We start from the raw sequence: 27,613 nt of genomic DNA on the forward strand, positions 1-27,613 counted from the left end.
TTCGGACGTCCCTGCTGCAGAACACCTGCTACACGGCACTAGCACATGCAGATTCGAGATTTTCAGGGAGAGGGTCGGTGAGAGAGGCGGTGAGGTGTACACGCCAGCAGCATACGGTCTGAAATATTGATTACTTCAGCTCTGAGCCAGCTGTTGGGCCAGTCTAAGCCCGCTAGCCTCATGATAATGATATTCATTGGGAAATTGCTCGGGAGGCTTAAATTCTTATCTCTTATTACAGTATGCGGGATTTCATTCTAATAGAATTTGGGATTGTGGCGAGTGAAACCCAGCTGCTGAAAGTCCCATGTCGTGATGGGACACGAAAAATTATTCATCTGCCAGAAAATGAAATACCTCTCTGCTATTCGAAGGTCTCAATTATGAAGGATGTAAGAAAGGAAAAAAAAACGGTGTAGTAATTCCAGACGCAGACCTTGTTGGAGAAGGAAAGAGCACGTATTTGCAACAGGCGTGTCCTTTCTGTATGAAGCAAAACAGGCTCTTCGGTCCTACAGAGATAAACCCACGCAGGAGAGGTTCACTCACAGCTTTCCACAGCGAGGATGGTGATGTTGTGCACAGCATTGAGCTCTCGATCCAGGGGCTTGGCCGTGCTGATGACCCCAGTCGACGCCTCAATGTTGAAGAAGCGCTCCAGGTCGGTGTTGCGGTCTATCGAGTATCTGTGGATGGACGTTCAGAGGAGCAAACTCAGCAGGAGGCGACCTCTCGAGCCGTTCAGCAGAACGTAATCGCTTGTGACGGATGTGGCGCCGAGCTGTTATTTTTAACGGCAGTGTTGCATCAACATCAACACTTTCCCCATTTTGCAGAACAAATCAGAATAATTTCGTGCTTGCCCATGTCACCCAAACACAGTTAGCTGGGAACATTAATCTTGAAGTACAAGCGTCAAGCGTGGAGCTCATTTAGGCAGACGGAGTTCTATAATTAACACTCTGATACACTTCTGTATTAGCTCCACATGACAGGATTAATAACCGTGGCAATCAATTCTCTTTATGCTCTCTCAATCTGCAATATCAAAGCTAATCAATGTAATTCAAAAATGCTGAAGGAGGAAATAAGAAAAAAATGATGTTGTAATTAACAATAACGCAATGCAAGGAAAAAAATGCACTTGCTGGTGAATGCCGCCTGTGCGTATGCGTGGCAAATGGGTGGGTCTCACCATGCCAGCCTACCTGATGGGGCTGTTGCTGGAGTCGGGGTCCAGGGCGGATACTGTGCCAACGACGGTGCCCACTTTGGCCGCCTCCGAGACCGCCATCCTGCTGAGCGGCGCCACGAACACGGGTGGCTCGTCCACATTGTCCACGGCCAGCCGCACCATCGCCGTGTCACTGAACGGCCCATGAGCCCGGAAGCGCGGGTCAGTGTTTCTGTTGGACGCCTCGATTTTTAGGGCGTAGCTCGTCTTGGTCTCAAAGTCGAGACTCTGAGGTCAGGTCAAAGAAGGAGGGAAAGAAGAATGAGAAAGAGGAACACCCAGTCAGTGAACTGTACAGTTGAGTCATTTTGGGGTAACCAATAAGTAAAGAGAGAAAGTGAAATTCAAAACATCGACACAACTGACAGAAAGAGAAGTGCCTGAAAACTGCATCAGAATCCTGAAAACTGCATCAGAATCCTGTCTTGAAAACTGGCCAATAAGAGAACTAGCGTAATGACCTCATGATCTGCTGCTCCTCCCCCAGCTCACATTTAACCAGACTACTGATCATGAGAGGACAGCACCAAAGCTTTGTCAATTGTAAGAGAGAGACATGCTGTTCCAAAAATGTCTTTCGGAACAGCTTCTCTAAAAGTCGTTTATCACACCTGTCTGTTTTGAAAAAGAGTCACTGGCACCACCTTTCAATGTGAAAATTCCCCGCTAGACAAGTTGAGACAGCGGTGGTAGCAGTACATATTCCACTCCGGTTTTAGTCGAGCACGGAGCAAGTGACTTTAACAACAGCTCAAAGGCACCGGCGGGTATCTTATCTGGGACTTGGTCTGGAGATTTCAAAAGCAGCTGGATCTGTAGCCTCGGATTACCGCCTGTAGATTATCTGCATGTGCGATCTCGCTTGCCACCCTAATTCTGCCATTAGCTCGAACGTCCTTCGCATGCACAACCACGCCAGCTCATTCGCAGCGGTGCCAATAAAAGTCATTAAAGGGTTTAATGCACAGTGGAAAAACGATGCCCTTAGAGGTGGCAGCTCAAGTGTTAGCCATGAATTCACAGTCTTAGCACAACACTTCTCCATGTGGTTACATGATTGGCCTTGACCAGGGGGGCTGGAAGGAATCCCCTACATGGCAGCACTTTGACCTACCTTCTGTAGAATTATCACCCCTTCTTGGGTGTCTCTGTCTGGCTCCACCCTGAACACCCCAAGGCCGTCCCCTTCTATAATTCTATACTCCATCTCAGCGTTGGGTCCTACATCTGAGTCCAGGGCCTTTATCTTGGCCACCACCGAGGCCACAGGCAGAGACTCGGACACAGGAAACTGATAGGATTCTGCAAGGAACCCAGCAGACGTGCGCGTACATACACACACACACACACACACACACACACGCACGCACGCACACACACGCACGCACGCACGCATGTGCACACACACACACAGACACGAACACAAACACACAGAAATTATTGATGTTATTTCTCTTTTTCTCTTATCACCTGGCCACTGTGCCTGGTTAGTTCTTGCTACGGATCTGCCCCCACCATGACGCATGAACCACTCTACCAAGCTAACTGCCTAGAAACACTCTCATTTGCTCTACACACAACCACGTTTCCTTTGTTGTTTGCTGAGACACCACGGGTAAAGAGATATAACCTGAATTAACATTGGTCCACGCTTCCTCATTTGTTAGATGAGATGAAGAAAAACATAGTGGGGATTTCCATTTAGCAGGCGATCTATCGGGTAATGACACACTGGCCCTTGCTTCATCACTAGGGCTAATAGCACATTGACTCGTATGGCGTTTGGGACAGCAGTCCCAGTGGGTCGGACGTGTGGTGGACAGCCATACTTCGCAAGAAGCGCGGAGGGTTGTCGTTGACGTCGGTCAGGGTGACGGTCACAGATGTGGTCCCCGATAGGCCTCCCATCTGGCCGCCCATGTCCTTGGCCTGGATGACCAGGAGGTAGTGGTCCCTCGCCTCGCGGTCCATGTTGGGCAGGGCTGTCCTCACGATACCTGCAAAAACCAGCAGCTATTATCAGTCTATATCTGTTCTTTTGCACTTTTCACACTAAAAAAGCAACTTTTTATTGCATGTGAGGCTGGTTTTCCAGGCAAACATTAGGCATCATCTTGGACTATGTGCACTTTCAATGGATATTGGTTTAGGATTAGACTTAAATAGTTACAAAGAACAGTCCTCCGAGATAGGCTCACAACATAACTAGCACTGAAGGATTCTGGAATGGATCACGGTCTGCCCAGCTCTGGCAAGACCAAACCTGCATGCTAATTGAAACAGGGCCTGTCTTATTTTAAAGTCTTTAATGCCGAAGCATAGAACTTCCCCAGACTTGACCTTTTTGGCCGTCGCGAAAGCATATCATGAGAATGCCTCTTGGCAACAGGCCATCTTTACCCACGTCTGCGCTGGATTTGGAATTCATTTCCTCCCTGGATCTTTGTTAGTTTTGGCATTATCATCCGTTGACTCGTTCCCGTGCGATTAAACGTCTTGTTTTCTGTCCTGCGCCCCAGACATTCGGAATAAACCCTGATCAATACGAGCTGCTATTTGCTGTGCCTGCCACCCGTCACTTCCACATGCTCATTGGGAGAAACGAAAAATTCTAAAATTAGTTCACACACTAAAAAAGAAGTTTAATCAAGGGCCTGTAATTTGTCCATGATGGCAGGCCTCCTATGCGGAAGGAGGTATGACCTCAGTTTACTGCTAGTACGTTGATTGCATTCATAATATCTTTTCCTGTAATCAGGTGATGTGCGGCGTATGGGTCGTGCTGGCTCCTTCCGCCCGTTCTGTGCTGGAGCAGGTCCAGGCAGTGGCCCCGCAATGATCTCCCTGCACGCACCGCCGACCACACAGACCACAATGTGTAAAAAGGCTGATTCACCAGCATATAAAACTGTTCACAGCAAAGAGGCCTGCACCCTACCACTGGCGGCGAGTGGAGGAAGAAGGCTCGGTCGCTCTCAGTTGGGTGTCTGCTGTCCCACGCGCACCGCCCCTGGGGCAAGTCAGGCGCATTTATCTGCAGTAGCGTGATGATGCGAGAGCACGGCTTGTTTGGAGACGAATGGGAGTCTGGGATTAGATGGCTCAGAGGACACGTGCTGCAATAAGGACAGCTCCTCCAGATTAGCTGCTGCCATATGATAGGGACTTCTCGGGATTTTGAAAGAGGTTGGGAAACTTTGGGAAGCACATACATATATATATATATATATATATATATATATATATATATATATATATATATATATATATATATATATAAAAAAACTGTTTTTGAAACTGTAGAAACTCTAAATCTGAATGCTAAATTTCTCTTCATCTGAAAGCTGGGAGTAGGGAGATTTCACTATAGAGTGTCTGGGCTGTCATGACTGGTTAAACTGCATTATTTAATTCCAGGATTCTATTCCTATGTGACAGGCCAAGATATATTACAAGACTCCACCATGGTCTTGTGAGATACGTCATTTCGTGTCACAGTGCTGTTCCCACTTGAAGATTCCAGACAATAAATCTTCCAAAAATATTTCAGAGAATAATCAGTGCATCTCGAGCAGCCATCCACGGGGCATTTTTAACTTGTACGCGCTGCAAGGGCTATGAAAGCCACGTCTAGATGCCTGGGAGTGCAAGACTGATGCCTTCGCTTCTCTCTGGAGTCTCTGTGCACTGAGCTGTGGCACGAAGCTAAACTTTCGCCTCGGGTTGGGCCCGAACTGGCGCCACATTCCGAACGCAGTACCAAGTGACCTAAAAGCAGCACTGTCCCACAGCAAAGGATACCGCAGCATGCTTACAGTGTAACGGTTGCACATTTCCACTGCAATTTCCCGACACACCAGCCGAAGTACCTAGGCACCGATAAGTGACAAGATCTCCAAAGACAATATAAAGGTTAGCTGTTGCATTATTCCCAACTTTACAGGGCTCCTTTGGTTGTAGATAACCAGGAAACATAAGACTCTTGCAAGAAGATGACACGGGTCACTGCGAGCACGTGGCCCTTTACCATTAACTTGTTTGTTGCTTAATTTGTACCTGTTTTGGGTTCAACGGAGAAATATGGCTGCCCCTCGAGAATGCTGTAGACGACCCTAGCGCTGTTGCCGTACGTGGGGTCATCTGCGTCCGTTGCCTTCACCTCGACCACGGATGTGCCTGAAAAACAACAACAGCATCTTTATTCCTTAAAGTACTGCACGGGGTGGGGCGATTTTAAATGTCCTGGGAATTGGAAGAATCTGAAACACTGCAGGGACTTGTCTGAAACCAAAATAAATTCAAAGCCCTCAATTCAATCAAATGGGAATGAGCTACTTAAATTTCCATTCTTCCCTGAAAGTGGATGGAAAGTCGGAGGGCTGCGGGCGGCTTCCCTCTATGGCATGTGACTTCGGTTTGTGTCGTTATGGTGATTGTTTCCACGTTTCCTGAGTGCTGTATCCACAAATGAATCCAAACCCAGCCAATGCTACATGCCATCACAGTAAGCCTGCCTGTAGTCTTCCTCTGAGTCGTACCGGATTGGCCACATTTTCAATCTTCTGCTTGTAAAGTTTCCTGACTGTTATGCCTCCACTCAAAGTTCTGCTCACAAGTGCGCAGATAGGTTTGTTTGCCAGACAGGTTTCGTGCTTTAATTCATTTTTCTGTCCATGCATTGTGGTCCTTTCTTTGCAGAAGAAATCTCTCTCTGTCTTTCTCCCTCTCCCTCTCTGTCACACACACATACATGCACAATCTGTAGTTCTGTAGGAACACAGATGTCTTTGCCCTGGTATGAAACCACAGGGGAACTTTAATATTGCCTGGCTGGGTAGCTGATATATACCAGATAGATTTTATTTAAACGGTAAAACGGCTAATGGAAAGTGCTGGGCCTTCATTCGAGCACAATTTATGGGCTGGTGTAGGCTGTGGTGTTCCCCGGAAAAGCACAGAATTTTTTTCCTTAAACGCATTTGCTCGTGAAAAGAGTAAATAAGACATTTGGGCCTGGGCCCAATTCGTGTCCTATCTGAAAGCTGAACATCTGGAGGACGCCGATGGGAGTCCAGGAGCGAAACCGGGACACCGCAGAAATACCATGGCACGTGGACCTCCAGTGAAAAGGCCTTACTTGCTATCAGATGATGGGTTGTGATTTCATTTCTCTCCCACCACACATTCAGAGCTAGCTTGCTGCTCGGAAAGAAAATTGCTTTAGACATTAACTAATGGATAGCAACTAACAGATAAAATTAAGTTTTTTTTTTTTTTAATAGCTATGGTCACACAGAACCCGAATAAATCCTTGGTTTACTCATAGCGTAAGAGAGCACTTACTGTAATATCAGGCACAGACAATAAGGGAATTTATTCTGCATCCTCTACAGCTAAGATTTCTCATTCACAAGCACATTGGTACCTTGTTTGCTCTTTCAGTCAGAAATATGTTGTTTTAAGCTTGCTTTAAATCTTTCCCACCATCAGTTACACTGTCTTTCCTCATTAGCCGATGCTCAGCGCTGTAATAAGACATGACATATTGATTAATGTGCTTCACACAACCGCCCCTGCATATGTGTATATAATATAAGCCCTAAAACCAGTTATTTGAGCTATCAGCACAATAAATAAATAAATAAATAGACCACTCATCAAGAAGTTGGCTATACTGTGACAAAATGAACGCTGGTGAGTCATTTGATTTAAAGAATGTTTGGGCTTTAAGAATGCCAGTCACGAATGGGGGAACTAACACCAGTTATGCATGGTACAGCTTATCAAGATGACAACCTCACCTGGAAGTTAAGAACAGAGGTGGCTCTTCCAGGCAAGTGCTGATGAGGGCGACTTTCGCAATCAGACCTATGTTGTCTTTCAATCCGATGCCACATTTCACTTGCGAAAAGAGTTCCTGTGTCCCAGCTGTGAGCACCAGCCACGGTGCCCATAAGGCTTCCCGGGGGCACAGCTGAGCCTTATCCTCTTTCAGCCAGTAATGGAATTCAATTAGGGAGAGAAGAGGGGGGAAACTGCACTCATACACCTTTTCCTAACGTGGTCTGGCAGGCTGACTCGACAATGATGTTTTAATGTGGTCGCGCTCACATGTTAATAATAACCGCAAGGCGTGAAAAATGACCAGGCCGGAGGTGTTATGATAAGTGTCCATTATGAAATTCCACACTGGGTGTCAGGTGAGAGTATGAGAGAGAGAGAGCGAGAGAGAGCGAGAGAGAGAGAGAGAGAGAGATGCGTAAAAGGGGCCGTAAAGGTCTGCAGTAGCAAACAATCTCCTGTTTCTTAATTACTAAATTAAATTAATAATTTTCTCATTAAACAAGTCTATTCATCAGCACTCAGCCACTAATGATTTTAAATTGATCTGTAAGGCGGTCGCTGAGAACGCGGTCGCCTGCGTTTGCAGAGGCTAATGGTTTTGCTCCTAGGTCTGGACAGACACTGGCAGCCCACATGTTAATTGCTATTATAAAACAGCATGTCAGCCCTCTCCCACTGATTGTCAAGAGCTCTGTGCTCTGCATGGTCAAACAGTGGCAAACAAAAGCTTTTAGCAGCATGTGTGGAGTGTAAATATTACCTGCCTCGTGACTGATTTAGGTGGGTTTATATCACGATGCTCTAATGATCGGTCAGATGAGTAACTTAAAGTATACGTTTTGAACTAATTGTGTATTTTTACGGCATTACCAAGCTGCCAGTTAGCAAAGACACTTCTTTCAGTGACAAATCTGCATTTAGTTCTGAAGCACACAAATTTTTTGTCATAGAAAAAGTCAAACCCGTTCGACAGGAGACGATAAAGACAGGAACATTCCTCTCCTTTCATGTCTTGGCGCGATATATAGCACTCTACTGTTGGTATGAGATAAATGCTGACTACCTCTCAGACCATGGGACTAGAAAACAAATGTTTTGTGATAGTGAACTGCGATGTTCAAGTATATGAAACGAGTAGGATTTATCTGTCACTCTGGATGCGGACACATCTCATTAGGTACACCTACTCTAGAAGTATGTTAATATGCTACCAATCCTTTTTTTGGTGCTATGTTTCCATTGGCGTCTTTAACTAATGACCTCTTTTAAAACCTGCAGGTAATCTCTGGATATTTTATGTATGTACATATAAATGCATATATTTTAGTTTATGATATAAGTTTTTTTCTGGATAAGCGCATCTACCCAATGCTGCAAAGGTAATGTAAATGATATAAATACAGCACAAAGGGAAGAGGACTGCAGTGTATAATATTAGATAAATTATATAGATAAATTAATACTGTAGTTGTGGTGGATTAACTTATTGTATAAAAAAGTGAAGCATATGGCAGCATGTTTTGTACAGCTATGGAGCAGGTGTACCTAATAAAATGACAGCACTTTACTAATACTTTAAAGTCGCTAATTACTGATGCCCAATATCACAGCAAAACGTCAGTGTCTCCCCAGTCACCCGGGTTCATTAAGAGTATGGTCACTCACCAACTGGAGACATTTCAGGCACTTGGGCCTGGTACGGGCCGTCGGGGAACTTGGGCTCATTGTCGTTGATGTCCTGCACCTTGATGACGAACTCTGACTCGGGCTCAACAGGGAGGTTGGAGGCCCGGTCGCGGGCCTGCGCCCTCAGCGTGTAGTACGCCTGCTCCTCGCGGTCCAGCCTCTTTGTGGCGTGGATGTCGCCCGTGTTCTCGTCGATGGTGAAAATGGTGGTAGCGCCCTCGCCCGAGAGCACATACTTAATCCTCCCTTCCCCTTTATCTACGTCCGAGTGGAGCTGTGCAGAGAGACATTTAAAGAGAGAGAAAGAGAGAGAGAGAGTTAAGTGAAAGAGATTGAGAAAGAATCTCACTTATTAATACTGATTTTATTCATTTTGAATACCACAAACCTTGTCCCAAATAATATCTTTCATACTGTAAATCACATGTGAAGTAAATTAAAATTACCTTTGAGTGACAATGACATTTTTAGGCTTAATGTTCCTAGATCGAAGGTTGCATATTCATTACTGTCAGTCTTCAAGATGCAATAAACCCTCTACGCCTCCTGGCATCCGTACTAAGCATTCTTTCTAAGCTATGGTCTGTTGTAAATATTACTTAAATTTCACGTTTTAACAGCACCATTGATTCATGGTGAAGAACCGCAAGTCCATTTTGACAAAGTAAAACCCTTTTCTTAGTCTCAGGGGCCTCTTTGTATTTAAATGAAAATCACTATAGTAGCAAATCCCATTTGAGTTTTGCTGAAATATCTATCATGACCATTTTTACTCACAGTCCACAGACTCTGACTAACAAGTCTCTTCTGCAACTCTTTTTTTTGCCTCTGTTAAAACCAAACCTCTTTTTTTCTCACTTGTTTATTCCTGCATTTGAGCTGAAAAAATATTTATGAGCTCTCTCATGGAGAATACAAAACCACAAATACTAAGCTTGTCATTTTCTGTCCTTTTGCTTAAACCATATAACCGCTTTGGTCTTCTGAAGAGATGTGTTCATCTGCATCCAACTATGCTACATGTGTCATCTTAACCAACCAAATGAGTAAGTCCCATAGCACAGTAGGAAACCAGCCTCCAAGCTGGCTCCTGGTGAAAAAAGCACCAATGCCTGTCTTTGCTCATGTAAACATCCACCAATCAGCTGTACAGTCGGGCCCACATGTGACTGTGTTTCTATCCACTGCTGTGGTTCAGTTCTGTTTTATAATGTCCACTGAGTTTCACAAAAACTCTTCATTAACAGTTTAATGATGAAACTGCGCTTTATCCCCAAAACACAAAAAAATAATATGTCAAAATATTACAGCATCTGGGAGGAAATACCGTTCACAAAAATTTAGTTTCTTCATGACAGTGAAGCCTAATTATTCAAACGTTAATATTTGTTGGCCATGAGTTTCAGTGATTCTCTAGGGACCAATGTCAGTATGAAGAAGTGGTGTTTGGCTGAACTCAGTGCTTTACTTCACATGTTATTTTATGCAAAATCTTTATTGTAGGTATAATTTTGTAAAATGACTACCATGGCTTATTACAATTTGTGTATTGTGCTTTATTGCTCCAAAGGCCACACTTACATATAGATCAGCCGAGGCAGTACAAACCAGAATTATTACCTTCGTATATGCATGTGGGTGGGTACACATACAGACACACAGACACACACAAACACAAGCACAGCTTAATGGAGTGCAGGAAGCCTGGGCAGGAGAATAAAGTAATGAAAAGGGGAGTGAGGAAAAGAGAATGAGGGGTCATCATGAAGAGAAAAGATGAGAGAGAGAGAGAGAGAGAGAGAGAGAGAGAGAGAGAGAGAGAGAGAGAGAGAGAGAGAGAGAGAGAGAGAGAACGAGGCAGCAGAGTGACCAGTAGACCAGGGGCTTTCACCTGAAATATTCTCTCTCTTTTACTATGGGTCTTTGCCATGAGTGAGCTCTGTCCATCACTCCTATTTCTGCCTTGGTGTGGGGTGAATGGCTAGCTGCTTCACTCTTAATCTGTATTGAGCCATTGTGAGGCCCCAGACTCCAGTGAGATGAATCCTCATTGCCGCTCGTAATAAAACCGGACGGATGCCAGTATTTGTTGAGGTTGTTAGAATGTCAGTAATCATTACCGCAGCCAAGGATTTCTAAACAATCTTCGGAGGGACTGCAGGCACGGCTAGGCGGCGACGGTGCTGCCGTTCACACGTGTAAACGAAGCCATCAGCCCAGCGCTTGATGTTCGGCGAGGGTCCATTAAAGGAGTTATTGACCCCGGCGCTTTCCTCGCACTGTCGGATGCAAAGAGTGCTCCGGTGAAGGATCGCCGAAAGAGACGGAATCTGCTGGCGGCTGCTGATTCCGCCCTGTAAACCCTCGCTCGGCAGGAGCGCGGCCAGGTCCGTGCCGCTGGCGCATTACGCCGCAATAAAGCAAGACAAATGAAGACAGTCATTACAACCCTGTCATCTGTCTCAGGCAAAAAAAAAAACGGCAAGGCCAATTATGCGATGAGATTACACACGGCGCGTGTTTTACACACGGCTAATTTACCGTTCATCTGTCTCGATCCTTCCTGGATTGTACAGGAGCGTCCTTAACACGGCGTCCTCCTCTTCTCTCTCCAGCTCTGTCGGCTGATTAGAAACGTGGTGCTTTCTTGCCTGCCAGCACATATCAATTACTTTCCTTGCAGTCGCGTTTAATGAGCGCATTTCGAGCTAAAACAAACTTTGCAGCAAAACGTGCGTTGGGCCGTGTTTCTTTGAGTGATTGCCTCGCTGCGGTGTTTGGCTAAGCGTTACCCTTGATTCGGCGTAATTCGTTGGTTGCGATTCCCAAAGTGTGACTGAATTTGTGCAGTCTGGCCGCATTACAGATGGAGGCTTCTCTCTTAATTACCTATATCGGCGCGATCAAGCTTTTGAACATGGCTCTTGTTAAAGAACCGAGTGCTGCGAAATGAATTACATATCTAGAGCACACGAAGAGTAAATAATGATAAAATAAAGCAACTTCCCTGAGTGTCCATGCCGACTGTGGCATAGTAACATCCGAACTATTCATCATATTCCTCAGCCACAGGTGACACACACTTCACACATAACATGTCTAAATAAACCTGTTATATTTTACAGTATGACCTGCAAAACTGAACCATCTACAATCTTAAATCCCAAACTTCACATAGTCACTCTCACACTCCTTCATTTACCTTTCTAAACGAATTTAATCCAATAACAACCTATTATATAGCAAAAAAAGAGTTAACCCTACGTTACATATGAATGAATATGTCAATATATACATAAATTATATAAAATATAAACACGTGTAAAATATATCGGGAGTAAATATTTGTACTAAGTGAAAAATAGCATTAACACAGCTTGGCTATTTGCACCCTGCCTAGTAAATCACGTGCAAATAACGGCCATCGCTCAAATTTGGCGCCAGAATCAGCAGCTCCAGCAGCAGCAGACTGAGGAAACTGAAGACTCGGTTAATCAAGTTTGACTTTTATTTCTATAATAATAATAATAATAATAATAATAATAATAATAATAATAATTATTATTATTATTATTATTAGTAGTAGTAGTATTTATTACTTAAGCAATATATTTTATCTAATTTTAATTAGCATTTGTGGTCGCTATTTTAGCAGTATAGCATCATAATGCTAGCAGTAAGCTCATATTGCTTGGTGGAGTATAAAAACAGTTAATGTTAAGTTACACAAAGAGAGTCAAGAGGATTGTATTTTCAGTTATGTTCAATATTTAAGCTGGTAAACACTAGCTAGGTAAGTTTCAGATTGTTTGTTTATATCTCATCAACTTTAGAAAGTGGGTAAATTTGCGTGTTAACATTAACATGACTTCTGAGTATGGAGCCATGTTGAGTTAATTAGTGTGTCTGGATACATTGGCTAGCTTAGCTAAATTTGTATGTTGTAATGCATGAATGAATAACTGAGAAACTCAAATTAGCTTAAATACTTGAGGTTTAAAGTCCAATAATGCATCACTCCCATTGGTTGTATGTGCTAGGGCAATTAAGCCAGTCGGATAGCTAGTTAGATATCATTAAATTTGTCCTTGGGCATTAATTTATGGTTAAATATCATGTCATCTCATAGTCATATTTTAGAATGTAGAGGCCATCTTGAAGGACACTGTCCCAACTGTTCAGCAAAAGAATGTGGAGGAGCGAAATACATTAAGCATCATCTCATTTCAGCAGCAAGAACAGGAATATTTTATGATGGTTGAATTTATTTGACATCCTTTTTTTCTTATTTTCCTTTCTATTTTTTTCTACTATATTACACTTTACCTTATTTCATTTTTTTTTTCTTTTCTTACTTACTTGGCTACCTATTTTAGAGCAAGAGTTTGATTCCTTTGTGGTCAAAGCTGTCATTCACATACTTGAATAATGTTCTTTCCTCTAAGTTTTACTTTCTTCGATAAAACACATTTAATTATACCTTCAGACCTAAGTATTGATGCATTGCAATTGGTTATTTGCAACAGAAAGAGCTATTCTTTAGTGTGGTTAAAATGTATTACAAAATTGAAATGTACCCTACTATTCATCAGACAGATCAGACACATGCATATGTGGCAGAGAAAATTTAGTACTAATCAGACAAGAATAGTAATCAGATGCTAGAGAGAATAATGCTGGTAAGCACCATGACACTGTTTGCACTTATAGCAAAATGTTATTGCTGAATAAAGGTTATGGCCAAATCAGTATAATGAAACATGATACATGGTGTTTCTATATGAACTTAATATAAGAACTGCAAATAGTATCATCAAGAACATTGCAACCTTAAGTGTAAATAGCTGTCATTTACACCGTATGTACATAGTAACATTCTGCCTACATTTAGCACACATAGTGTGATTTGACTATGCACATTTGGTGTAAATAGCATCTGCAGTTACTATGTGCACTAAGTGTTCTCTACGTTAAGTGTACATAGTAAAATTGAGCTTTTTATATTTACACTATAAATATCCTATATAAAACATGCCTGTGCCTTCTGTTCAGTATGGTGACCTAAGGTCATTGAAACTTCAAACCGCATCCCTTTGCATTATGGAATGTGCCCAAATGTGCCTGCATTTCAGAGCTTTTGCAAATGTAATTTTAATGCTCTTTCCAATTACATTTAGCCTGTAACAGATGACTTGGCCCATCTTTTAGGACATGTTAAAGACGACATTCAATAATGCACAGTGTCTTTTGTGCAACAGTGCACACAAAAAAACAAGTGCCTGTACACACAAATTCAGGCTAAGATTGTACCTCATCATCTGCACAAGCGCAGCACACAGCACACATGCTCCCATCCAGGTAAAATGCCAACTACAGGCACAGACCAAGCAACATTGAAAAGGACTGTCAATGAAAAATTCCCACAGACATTGAAGGATTCCCACTATCATTTAGTGTGAGAGACATAATCAAGTCCCAGAAAGCTTGACCCACTGCAGCCCGCAATTCTGAAATCACTCCAACTACACTCAAGTTTTGAAGCAATAACTTAAGATATTACAAGTTGTTCAGCTATCATTCACTGTGGCAATTCTCCTGACTCGCACACGTTTCCGTCGCCCCTGCAGGTGCATGTAAGGTATTCTTTGGGCGCTGTAGAGGGGTGATAAAAATCAAGGCTGGCATTCGTCGCCCTCTTTTGTTTGTGACATTTAACTTCAAGCGACAGGTGTGGGCAGAGCACCACCCATTTCCCAGAGCCACTGGCCGCTTTATTACTGGAGTTTTCCGGCTGTTTTGAAAGCCATCCCGAGCATCGGCTTCCGATGGGGCACGCCACAATGCAAATGCCTGACTATGGGAGATAAGTCAATCATTCGTACCTGATGGCTTTTCACGTGTGGCACTGCACTGCCTCTGCCTTTCGAATGTGGTCTCAAGGTGATGAATCCGTTCCCCATTGCAATATTTCACCTGAATCAACATCTTAAAGGCGCTATATAAATGCAAATGGAATCGTATTGTATTGTGGTGCGGCTCTGGGCCATGGGACTCAAGAGTCTTATTCCTTGTGTATTGTAGGGGAATCCTTTGCTTATTCCTCGTCATTAAATCCAGAGGCATCATTTCATATTGTCCTCCATGAGAGGAAGACTCTGCCAGGTTCTCTCAAAAGAGCAGTGCTGGTGTCACCTACACCCAATATGCCCAGCCTTAATTATCTGAATAGACCTTTGTGTTCATCTTTCATAGCTGTGTGTGTGTGTGTGTGTGTGTGTGTGAAACAGAATGTTTGCAAGTACAGTATCCACCTGTGTTTGTACAACGTGATCATGCCTGCATGTGTTTGAGCGCAGGTGTACAGTCCACACGTCTTGTATGCGTGCATGTGCATGTGTGCGTGCCACTGGCGTGAGATTGCGGGTCATGATTGCCAACCTGATGGCTCTCATCTGCAGCAGCCCTCTACTGAAGCAGACGAAAAGGCTCCTTCTGCAACACACCTAATTATCAAACACATGTTAGAAATCACTCCCAGGAGGGTCCAGGGAGCACTTGCTGATCCCAACATGATAAAGCCTCTTTTCCTTCTCCATTTCACTCAGTTGAATTTGTCTGGGGGGATGGGTGGGAGATCAGTGAGGTGATAGAAGAAGGAAGGAATGGAGAGTGTGTGTCATGTGCTCAACCTGGCCAAGGGGTGGAGGGTTTTGGGGGTATCTGGCAACCCTTGCCAGCAGGTAATGCTGTCACTGCTGGCCTACTCATCATTTTAGGCCTTTGTTTGGGAGGTGTGGCATGAGCTGAATTTGACAATGGAAAGAAAATAAAAATACAAAAAGACTGCACCAGCAACACTGACGGCAGCTATTGCACACACTCCGCCATGTGATGCAAGCAGGCCTCGGAGGCATTCTCTCTCCAGGGGCTGAGCCACCCCTCGACGGTTGGCTCAGGGATTGGTTCTGGGCGGGCCCTGTGCCACGACTGCCTGTGACAGGCCCTGCGCCACACTGTCTCCCCTGATCTCACCCTGCCGCCTTGGCTGACGGGCTGACTCTCGCTGATGCGAGCAGGCTGCCATGGAGCAGGGGAAAAACGTGCCAAGTGCCGCTACTACAGCAGCACTTCCATGCCAAATTAACGGCCGTTATTCTAAAAGCCAAAAGTTGCATTTCCAGCCTTTAAGCGGGACTGCCAATCATTAAAACCCAGCGCTATGGAGCTTTTAGAAAACTACACTCCTGCTCAGCTCCTCGCAAACTCACTGGAGTCTGTGAGTACAGTAATGAATGTGTTCTTTAGTCAGAGACACTGGGGTCATCACTAATAATTATTGGAATTACTGAATCCACCATAGAGACTAAGATATGTATTATTCATGGTGCCCCCATGATACCCCTTTATTTGACTGCTTTATTCAAGCAGGGCCGATCATATCAATATTCATCAGGCCACGGAGGGGTCATGAGCAATAATCTCAGTTACTGCTTTTACAATATCAAGATGACAAAAGAATATTCATTAAAACCTCTCTGGTATAATTACATATTAAGTGCGTTATATATGCACTGCCTGGAGGCTCTTCAAAAATCAGCCATCAAAAGCTATTTACTCATTTATTGCATTGATTTAACTCTGTCGTCATTTATTTACAGAATTGGGCTTTTTTTCTTTCTGGTTACTCATTTATTCCTTTGTTGTCAGTGATCAGCATGTTAAAAATGACACCTGAGAAAGTGAACGCTTTCTGCTGTAGTCCTAGACAACTCATTAATGCAACACAAGCATTGTATTTGGACTCATTTTGAAAGTTTTTTTTTTGAGGTTATTAATTGTGGAACTTCATCTTGTTTTGTTTCCCGAGAAAGAAAAACAGCACTGTGGAAAGAACCAGGAGGAGGGTTGTGTTTGTGCATACACCTATGAGTGTTAAAAAATATCTCATGAGACACACCGTATGTATGTCTTACATACGATGAACTTTACAGGCTGATCCCAAAGCGTGTTCAAGTGTCTTTTCCCATTCCATGCCCAATGTGACAAATTCCTGGGATCAGTAAAAACTGATCCGAAGGAGACCCTCCCAGCTCTGACTGGTATGATGTGCTGCCAAAGAGATGAGCAATGACAAAACGTTCCTAATGGTTTTGGTGCTCGCCTCCGGGAGCGTTGAAAATTCCGTTCAGTCAGCAGCCTGTCTGATCTGAGTTCTGCATGTCAACTCGTTTGTAGCTATGTCTGCCGTCTCCTGCCTTCGAGGCCAACAACACCTGCAGGACATGCTCAAGCCAGTTAGCAATCTCCACAGTCTTCTACAGTAATGATCTTAATGTAAACATCACATGGTCCTCACGTGGCCCTCTCTGATTTTTCTTTGTGGACAGAATAGACCCCATGGCAAAAAGGATGTACGTACAATCCCTCAATAGTAAAGTTTTCCATAAGGGACCTGTCATGTCGGGTTGTAATGTATCGGACTCATATAAGATAGATTTCCTGAATGATCTCCATGAAATATGAATGTTCTCCATATTTCATTCTGCCTTGTTCTATAATTAAACAGGGGCAGAGACAGGCAAGTGAACCTCCGCCTTTTCTTGTAGCTGGTCCAAGTGGGCCAAAGCTATCTTTTTAGTTCGTCTAGAGCATGGAGGAGGAATACATGAAAGACATGAAAAGAAGCCCCAGGAAAGGTTAAAGCACACCAATGACCACTGTTGTGAATAAATTCACCTACTTAAGACCGGCATGGATGTTAGAAAACATGAGACAGGATCCCAGAGAGACAGACAGGGCAAGAGCATGTGAATGAGAAAGAGTGTGTGAGTGTGTGTTTGGGTGTGTGTATGAGAGAGAGTGAGAATATAATCATATTTGGAGGAGACACTGTGTCCAGTTGTGTAAGGGAGAGAGAAAGAGAGAGACAGAGAACAAGTCAGCAACAAGAGTGTGTCTGAGACGGGGGAAACGAAAAAAGGCAGTGTGTTTTCATGTGTGCATGGATAAGACAGTATGGCATGTGCATGTGACTGCTGAATTATCACTCGGAGCCCAGGCTCAACTCATGTTTAGTCACATCTGTTTTGCCTGGATCTTCCCATTCAGGCTGAGTGGCGGACGGCCCGGGTCCTAATGAAGATCACCATGGCTGTTTGAGGCTTTGCTTGGCGCCGTTGGGATGTGAATGACAGGTGGCCACCTGAGGGCTCAGCTCCTCTCTAGAGGTGTGAATTCAGGCTCTGACTTCAGCAATAATATCGCCACTGTATCTCAGAACACACAAAACCACATAAGCACCAAAATCTGTGTCTAATGTAATACAAACACAACACAATCTAACTCGATTTCACTGCCAGGCAGGACTTCTTGCACTCCCCATGTTACTAATCCATACATCTTTAATCTGGGAGCAGGACTGTGAAATCCTGATATCAAAGAGCCCAGATCACACAATGTATCAGATATTCATTAAACAGACATGTTCATCCCCACATCCAGCCATTAGTGGAGAGCCAGCGAGACACAGTTAAAAGCCAAAGCAAGGCTTTGAGGGGAATGTGCACACCAACTTACATTTAGCCAAGCTCCACTAACCAACAGAAAGCCTCAAAGAGCAAATATTAGAAGGAGCCTTAGCAATAGCAGGAGCCCAAGTAATGTGCGGCACTACTAAATCAGCTGGCAGATGGAATGTGGGTCTCCTAATGCATGATGCACACCTGCATCACAAAGATTGCCATGACAAAGACTCATGAAATCTCGAGACAAAACAGGAGAAGTAATAAATCTCAGTATGAAGTTGGAAAGTAAATTGAACTTCAGAGCAGCAACTTTTTACATTCACTTTCTAAAATAATTACCTATCGATCGATTGATTAATCAATCGATGGACTGGTTTTGGAGGTCCTGCTTAGGACATGTCAACAGAAATTCGTTTAAACAAGTGACGCCCCAACACGCACCAACAATGCCAGAACCATCCGTGGCCAGCAGTCAGAGAGCAAAATTTGTGCTGCTCATTTGGTGGGAGGGATGACATTGCTCTGTCCCCTGTCAATCACAGAAACACTAGCCAATAGTGGGCGTGGACGTGCTTGTGCTTGTGGATGAGGGTAGTTAACACTTTCCTCTTGGGTGTGTTCAGCTGCCCTACATTGCAGGCTGGGCCGCAGCTTGATAAGATGTGACTGGCTTCACGTGTCTTCAAGGAAGCATGCCAGCTGGTGGGTGTAAACTGGCACAACTAAAGTTGGGTGAAAATTTGGGATAAAAACATATATTAAAAAAACAACAACTATAGTTTAAAAAGTAATGAGTTCAGAGGTAAAACTGACAGGGCACAGCTGATAGGCTGGGGAAAGTGATGTAAACCCTGGAGGAGCAAACACGTGAGGGTGGTAGGTGCCAGCAGCCCCCAGGCTCCTGGCCCTAACGCTCCTCTGGCTAAACCCTATGGGCAAACTGCGGACACGTGCCCGGCACGACAGATGTGCCCACGTGAGGCTTCCTGGCAAGGCTGTGATGAGGGGAGGGCCCAGGGTGGTGGTTGAAGGCAAGGGATCTTAACATCAAATGTAGACCTCAGAAAAGATAACCTAGACTTGGGTTCTTTGAATTTTTTTTTTTTTTTGCACAATTAGGAATGTGACAGCTGCCATCCTCAGAGAGACAATGATGGATGGGATGAGAAAACGTGATAGACATGAAAAATAACAGAACTTCCACTTTTGTCATGTAGAAGAATTCGAACAGAAGGAGTGGGACCTCTGTTACTGCAGCCAATACCCGATGACCTGGTGTTGAATAAAAAATGTAAATTTCACCTGTTATGGACATAAATGGGAACAGTAGGGTGTCGCTAGGGCATTTGTTTATTCAGGTTTCGAACCTAGCCAGGAAGTGTTTTTCCTCTAGAACGACCAGAGTTGAGCGGAACGTTAGTCGAGTATTATGATTTTATCTGCAGTAATTAAGCGCCACACTGTCTTAAAAAGAAAAATGTTACCCAAGAGAGAAGGAGTCATATACTTTTGTAAGATCATCAAGGACTAGGTTTGCTTCCCAGTGAAGAGCACTAACATTATACATTTAGCTTGATAGCTAAGGCTGCAATCAGACTGCATCTTAGCTTACATAATGGTTCATGTGTTCACATTCACTAACAATAATAAGCCATTTTTATCCAAGTTACTTTTTATTAAACCTGACATGGACAAAAATTAATCGGCGCCAGCATCAAAATGTTCAATGCCACCCCTAACGATGACCCTAGTGGTGGATTTTGGTATGGACGACATGGACTATTGCCAGGGCGGCATCTTACTGGGGTCGCCACAGGGTGTCCATACACACACACACACACACACACAAACACAAATTGGAACGGTGACATTTGCAAATCATGCCAATGACATTAATCATGTCACCATGTGGGTCACTGGGTGCACCGTGTTTTTTGTTTTCTGTCAGTGCCTCCATGTGCATCTGTTTGCATCATAACCCTACCTATGTTCACCGTTGCCCTTGACTTTGATTGTGGATTATCCCATTGAGTATGGTGCATTCATTGCTGGAACTGTATTAAAACACTGAAATGTGCAGTCTGCCTCTTCTCTTACAGCGTCACACCCCAACTCTAGTTTGTGAGACAGGCAGGCTGCCTGAATGTCTCCCACTGGGAAGTACTATATGAGGAGGGGACAGGAGAAGTGCTTCATTTGTGCTGGATCCTGCCAGAACAAGATACGGTACCTCTCAAATTTGGAGCGCCTGGATTCCCGAAATTATTTATGTAGGTCCAGCACCTCTGTGGTATTTTTGTTTATTTGTTTGATTAAATCCAGAAAATAAGTGATATTAATGAACGGAATGTTGTTAAATAATACTTAATTGAGTGTATGATCCTTTACTAAAACCCCTAATTTTCTGTGGTAACCACAGTCGTAGTCAGGTCACATTTTGCGTGCTCACACAGCAGGAGAGCTAGCCAATGGCAAGGTTTGGAAGTGGTGAAAAAAGGTATTCGTGTTAAAAAAGGTGATGAGGTGGAACACATAGCTTAACACATTGTAAATGTTCCTGCTGACACTTCCAGTCTTCCCACAAAATCCTTGGGATTTTATGGTTGCAACCCCTCATTGTACTGCAGTGAGCATACTTCCGCTCATACTTCCGAAGGTGGACAACTCGGAACACTGTTACATCTGTATGTACCTGGACCTTTTCCCTCCTTGCCCACTTGCTGTATCCCCTCCCCATCGGTGTTCTGTTATCTCAGGTTTTATAACACTGGGCGTGGGTTGGTTGACCTCAGGTCTTCCTACTATAATTTTGATTTATATGTGTGTTTTTGTTAGGAGCAGGGTAATAGTATAATAATTTGTTTCTCTTATTATTTGAATTCATATACAATAATGTGTTTCTTTTTGTCTTTATTACTTCTTTTTGATATTTTGATAGATTTGAGTAATTTTATAAATATTTCTGTCTTTCCAAATATCTTATTAAAAATTACAATTAGTGCAGAATGGCAGAAAGGGGGGTTTGCCCAGGGTGCCATACAAGCTAGAACTCCCACTGAATGGGAATGTCTATTCTAGTGGTGCAGTTCCTATGGCTACCATCCCACTACAATCCTCCAATCACCATGGAGCTTCTGTGGAATTTTTGGATGCGGCCACCTCACCTTGCCAACGTAGAGTGGGTCGTCGCCGGTGTACTCCTCCAGAACGAAGAATTGGTTCCACACCCAGTTCCTCTTGTGCCTGGGCGGAGGTGCTCCTGGGTCCGCCCCATGGGCTCGGCGCGATGCTGGATGCAGCGGAATGGAGTTGAGGGTCATTCCCCAGGAGCCTGCCTCCCATTGGACCAGCAGGAAGAGGGCAAGTGCTGTCCACAGGCCACGCCTCCCGTTCATGTTGTGGGCCAGAGGAGAAAGTAGGAGAGGATGGAGGGAAGGCAGGAGAGCTTTCTGGTGACCAGGAGGATCTAGAAGTGTGGATCTGGAGGTTCTCAGTGAGAGCGGTGCAGCGGGTAGGGGACAGAGCTTCCAACAGCACAGACCGGAGCAGGACAGCTGGAGGGAAAGTGATTGATGAGCCAGAGCATGAGATGAGCAGATGATGATCGCAGCCAAATCAGGGGCATCAAACCTGAAAGAGGGAGTGAGAGAGAAAGACAATGCAAAACAAAGAGAAAAAGAAGCAGAAAGAGACAGAAATCAAGAGAGAGGGAGAGACAGAAAAAGGATAAAAGGGAAAAAGCAAAAGAATCAGGGGAGAGAAAAAGAAGGAGAAAGAAAAAGAACAGAAGAGAGAGAGGGAAGAGAAGAGAGAAAGAGGGAGAGAACAAAGAGATTTGAGAATGCCTGTATGGAACTCAGTACATGCAAGCCCCAATTTTCATCCAATAACATGCACTCTTGGAGAAGGGCAAAAATGACATCTGACTTTGCGTTCACCTCATTCTTTCAACTATTTACTAAGATGCAATGCTAATAATATTATGCGATTGACCCTGAGGTTAAGTGACATCTTTTGATATTTCAATGGAAGTGAGTGGGTCTCCTACAGGTGACCAAACAGACCCATAGCTCTCTGCTCCAGACAGCAAATGACAGAGCCACGAAAAGTGGAACACATTCATCTTAAGGGCAGGGAGCAGAGAGATGGATGAGAGGGGGGAAGAGGAAAAGAAACCAAACTCTAGAGAGAGAGTGGGGGGGGTGGAGAAAAAAGAAAGAGATCATTGCTGAGAGCATTGAAATGTCTGCCACTCCAAGTCCCCACTGTAAAAATAAAGGCTTAATGAAAATGCCTAATAGTAGATTGTGTGATATTGTGTGAAGCCTTCTGTGGCTGTCTGTTTCAGCAGCATCTGATAAGAGCAGAGAGCAGTCTAGAAAAAAGCAACCAGACGTCTCTGCCAGACGCTGGCTTGCCTCCACTTTCATACTAATGGGTGTAGAAGAGAAATGGCAGAGCAAGTCCACGTTGGCTGGGAACCCAGCGTGCTCCATCAGTAATGCAGAAAAACCATGGTTCAAAAGGGCATAACCCCAGACTGACATGACAGAGCACCAGACAGTCAAGCTCAACCTCAATCTCTAGGATCCAACGACTAAACTCACGTGGCTCCGCCTCCTAATATCTTGGAGCTCCTCCTCTTAATTTCTCAGAGCTCCACCTTCTAAACTCCGCGTGAGTGAGGCTTATACATGTTTCAAACAGCCCCTTTAAAATCAAGAACTAACATTCTTTGGGGAGGACAAGAATTCTGTTTAAACAGAATTTGGGCAGGACCCACAGACAGTCTGTAGAGAAATCCTCCTCACAGCAGTTCATATAAAGTGACAGAAACACTTAGTGCCTCAAAGCTTCTGACCTGGCAATGAGGTGCCAGGTCCTGAACGCAAAATCAGTGCAGTCCAAGGAGGTTTCGTGAACCCAATGAACCCCACACACCCCACAAACACCATGAATGTCACAAACCACACAAAGCCCTGGAACCCCATAAACACAATGAACAATATGAATGCCACAAACCCCACGAACGCCAAGCCAGGTTAAACTTAAACCGAGTGCAGGTTTTTTATACCATGCATGTTCTCTGGGGGGCTGATCAGTACACAAATCCATCCATCAATACATGGCTCCTGTGCTCTCTGGTGATGTAAGATGGAAGATTTCAGATATGTTACAGAAGGTGGGCAGAATGTGGAGATAAGAAGGTCTTCTGGAGGGGAGCATCAGGCGCCCTTCCCAAAGCAAAAAAAGCATCCTTCAGAAAGTCAGTATCTCTATCCCCTTATGCTCTCTCTCTTTCCTTCAAACATTTTTCCTTTTTCTTTCTCCTTTTCCCCTTTACTCCTCACTCTCTATCTATCTCTCTCTCTAACGCACTCCCTTTCTTTCTCCCTCTCTAGTGAACAGTATAGCAACTGTAGCAGAGTAAGTAAGTATCCTTCAGGGACTTCTCCACTCCCAATCTCTCTCTCTCTATCTCTCTCCTTCCCTCCCAGACTGTGAATAGAAGCCCTGCTGGAAGGGAACAGACAGTCTTGAGCCTTTGCATCCCAGCGACCTGGAGAGTAGGCCAGCCTCAGAGGGGAAAATGCCTCATCTAAACCCTCTAATCTCCACAATAAGCTTCCCTTTACTGGGGAATTACAAGTGCTTAGCTTAGTGATTAGATCACTACACGTTTCACTAGGTAAATTCAACAAATGCCAAAGAGCAGCAGACACTTACAAGGGGGGGATGCAATTGTGCCAAAATAATACTCTCTCCTCTCTATCACCTCCAGTTATCTTACAGCACTTTCACTGTGGGGGACATCTGGGTCCTGTGCATGTGGAATTAGATGGGATGCAAAGAATGAGTGTTCAGAAAAAAAGATGCAATTTCCCTACAGCAGAAGCATATCACACGGCAGGAATAAAGGGCTAGGCAGGTTGCCGACAGAAAAAGTTCAGGTGACATTAGAATGTATTAGAACTGAACAAATCCTGTTTCACAGTAATGGGCACTTAAATAAGAATGAGAAGTGTAGGATTAATTAGGTGCATTGACGCACCTCAGTACATTAGATATGATGAGAGCTTAAGCCAAGGCAGTAAGAATTCAGTCCTTGAGCAAAACTTGTATTGGTGTGTCTTGCATGGAGAACTCATTGGTTAATTGTGATCCATCAATGGCTCTCTTTTAAGCTGTCTGGTCTTACTGCATTTAGAGGTCTGGAATCTAATGCACACACAAAGAGGCCCCAAACGTGATAATGGTGGCGCCTGATCCCACGCAGTCTTTTTGTGCTATATTTATCTCTCCTCACCCTCCCACCTTCTTCTTTCCTTCTCCTCCTCTTTGTCATCACCTGATTTTGGTGAGTGCATGGCCCTGATCGTCTCACTGCTGGGCTCAGCCGCCGTGTTGCTCGCAGACAGTCCAAATGGTCTGGGACCAGGTGATGGAGTTTCATCAGCCTCCCCTGACATCTGACGAGAGGAGTCTGGACTTCCATGACTCCTCTATTAGCCTCCCCAGCCTTCTGACAAGAGCAGTCTGAACTTCCACGACTCTTCCAAACACCCCTGCCCCACACCACCCCTGCCTGCCCAAAGCACTCACCAGCTGAGCTGTCCTCTCAGTGAGCCTCGCATAACCCCTCACAAACACACACACACACACACACACACTTGCTCAAACATGCAGCAGTACATAACTCCTGGCATCTGGACATCAAACACAGCATGGCAAGGACTGGCGGCATATGGCCTTGTTATTATGGCCACCTCGCAGTTTTGCTCACAGGAGAACAGCACCACACACTGAAGGAGCTGAAAAGGCTTACCATGGTACTTTGTGGCTGCTCAGAGATACACCACTCTACTGGAGCTAACAGGGAGCCTTCATCACTACACTACTTCATCACAAAAGTGTACATTCCTGAAGGCCAACTATAGCAATACCCTTCTGACTTTTTAAAATGTATTTACTCTTAAGTTAACTCACAAGAAACAAATTTGACACAGATTGTGCACGGGCACTGGAGAGATGCCCTCACATGAACGCCATCCCAGCCCGTCACGCGCACAATCTAAATGCTTGCATACTTATAAATGCACAGTTCAGTGTAAAAGTAACGTTTCCCTTAACTTTTTCCCTAAAAATTAAACCTTGGAAATGTACATTCAGTATACAGGCATCACTTTCGCATTTACAAATATCAATCGAACTATCAGCGGAGTCGATATTAACTCACTGTTGTAGATTAAGTCTAAACTTGTCTCCACCGTTCATTCAACGCGCCACCTAGCGACTAATACTGGCGCAAGCCTGAGAAAGTTCGACTACAAGCCGCACCGTCTGTGGTATCGCAAAAGCGCCCTGACAGTCTCTATACATTTAGATTTCAAGGCATCAGTAGGCCTGCACAAAAGTTATTCGCATGTTTTCATACAAATCTTTTTTAAGAAAGCTATTATTCGTTTTCGCAACGCTTGCTTTTTATATATTCTCTTCGAAAAGTGTTTGTTTTAAGCCATTTTTGTTTACGACAGCCGATACTAAAAATGTCTAAACGGGTGAAACACGCCGGATGTTATTTAAATCACAAACGTGTCCTTCTGGCTCCCAGGTTCCACTGACCTCTACACACAGAAGTCTTCGTGCGTAAAGGACTCCATAACATTCCGGAGACAACAATATGGTCATAACTTTTCAAATAGATAGATGCCTTCTGATATTCCGTTCCTCCACATCAGAGTTCCTTTAACCAAATTATTTTTGAAGCGTAATGATCGTTAGCCAAGACTGAGTCCGGCAAACGCTTGTGTTATAATTACTTAGTTATACACGAATCAAAACAGCCCATTAATTAATGTTCATACACATGCGATGTATAAAATATATCGCAGAGATTAGCCCCCTTGATCCATTGGATGCTAATTAAGAAATCACCAGCGTAGCCTGTGTTTAAAAAAAAAAAAAAAAAAAGAGGTTTCAACATAGTTTTGCTGGAGTGGGCTAAGGGATGAATTCAGTGTAAGAAAAACTATAAATCTTTTTTTTAATGGAGTAAACAAACAAAAGAAATCAGCATATACAGATATTACAAATAAACTAACAATTTCCAGTAGGCTATATGGATGTTTCTAAATCATTATGGCGCACACTCGTCACTCTTAAGGTAATAAAAACAACAGCACAATTTTTAAACAATGCGCAGTCTAGCCAGCCAGCAACGTAAAAAAAAAAAAAATTACCTTCGGCTTCCCGATCCTTCTGCGCATTCAAATAAGCAACCCGTCTTAACAGAAAGAAAAAGGATTCCGGCTCGTTGTTAAAATATTGGTCAGTCCGTCCCCGAATAAGTCTAGCAAGCATGTGACAGCATCTCCCTCCACTGCGCACTTCTGTGGTCTTCGGCGCTTGTACGACAGGACGATTGCCACTGACGAGCGCCGCGCTCCGCTTCCCTCACCGCGATCGCAGTCGCAGCGCTGCTTCACCGAGGTTCCTCGCCGCTACAACGTGAAACCGTTACAATGAACCCCATTGAGAAGTCGCAGCTGCAGCGAAACCCGGCCAGTGAGAGAGCACCACGCGACGAGGAGTGACAGCTCGCCGCCCGGCCATCGGCGCAGCACGCCCAGGAGTGGCACAATCACCCAAACTCTTCGGAAACGACAGCAAAGTGTTGCGCCAGCCTGGCTCTTCCCTCTTCCCAACACCCCACAGTACAGGTGTCTGCCCTGTCACATTGGACAAGTCGTTGTATCGGTGGGCTATGCCCCCATCGTTCATAGGGGGAAACGTAGCGTAGCAACGAGGGGTGGTGCTGATGTCAGTCACCCTATCCAGCATTGGCTTCAACAGACCAAGCGCGCAAATGCCTCACACTCTCCGCTAAATTCAAATTAGGCTAAGCAACATAGTTATTTAGGTAATACCCAGTCATCGTAATGCGAACGAATTTGAGTTGTTTTGTGACCCTGAGACTTGTCTTAGCCTGAACAAAATAAAACTCCTGCTTTGGCCTGTTATTTTCTCGTCTATACAGACGCACAATGTTATTTTTCCAATTTCAACGTGGATGTTGTAATTGTGTGTGTATGTATGTATGTATGTATGTATGAGAGTGAGACAGAGAGAGAGAGAGAGAGAGAGAGAGAGAGCGAGAGAGAGAAATGGAGGTCGTTAGTAGAGTAATTGCATTTTCACTGACATGCTCCGCTCACTGACAAGTTCAATGGTCTGTGTCTATGGCTAAAACTGTGACAGAAAAGGGATCGTGCTTTTAATTTTTCTGTCACTTATCTTATGTGGTATTGATGCCTCTGAGAGAATG

General features: G+C 44.1%; 1 protein-coding gene across 3 annotated transcripts in view; it reads right to left on the bottom strand.

Moving 5' to 3' along the window:
- The window catches only part of cdh7a (cadherin 7a), a 47,394-nt gene extending 20,397 nt beyond the window's left edge, over positions 1-26,997 (bottom strand). For all 3 annotated transcript variants that reach the window (XR_003410057.2, XR_003410056.2, XM_027001275.2), the window contains exons 1-8: positions 26,529-26,997; positions 21,453-21,918; positions 8,744-9,038; positions 5,291-5,410; positions 3,064-3,231; positions 2,349-2,536; positions 1,209-1,462; positions 550-686 (exon numbers count right to left, since the gene is read on the bottom strand). Coding sequence is in view for 1 of the 3 variants with exons in the window: in XM_027001275.2 (XP_026857076.2) it covers positions 550-686; positions 1,209-1,462; positions 2,349-2,536; positions 3,064-3,231; positions 5,291-5,410; positions 8,744-9,038; positions 21,453-21,683 (1,393 nt within the window). In the remaining 2 variants the exon portion in view is untranslated. The remainder of the gene's footprint in view (positions 1-549; positions 687-1,208; positions 1,463-2,348; positions 2,537-3,063; positions 3,232-5,290; positions 5,411-8,743; positions 9,039-21,452; positions 21,919-26,528) is intronic.
- Positions 26,998-27,613: the final 616 nt, after the last annotated feature.

Source organism: Electrophorus electricus, chromosome 7 (genome assembly GCF_013358815.1).
Source record: "Electrophorus electricus isolate fEleEle1 chromosome 7, fEleEle1.pri, whole genome shotgun sequence".
Classification (NCBI taxonomy): domain Eukaryota; kingdom Metazoa; phylum Chordata; class Actinopteri; order Gymnotiformes; family Gymnotidae; genus Electrophorus; species Electrophorus electricus.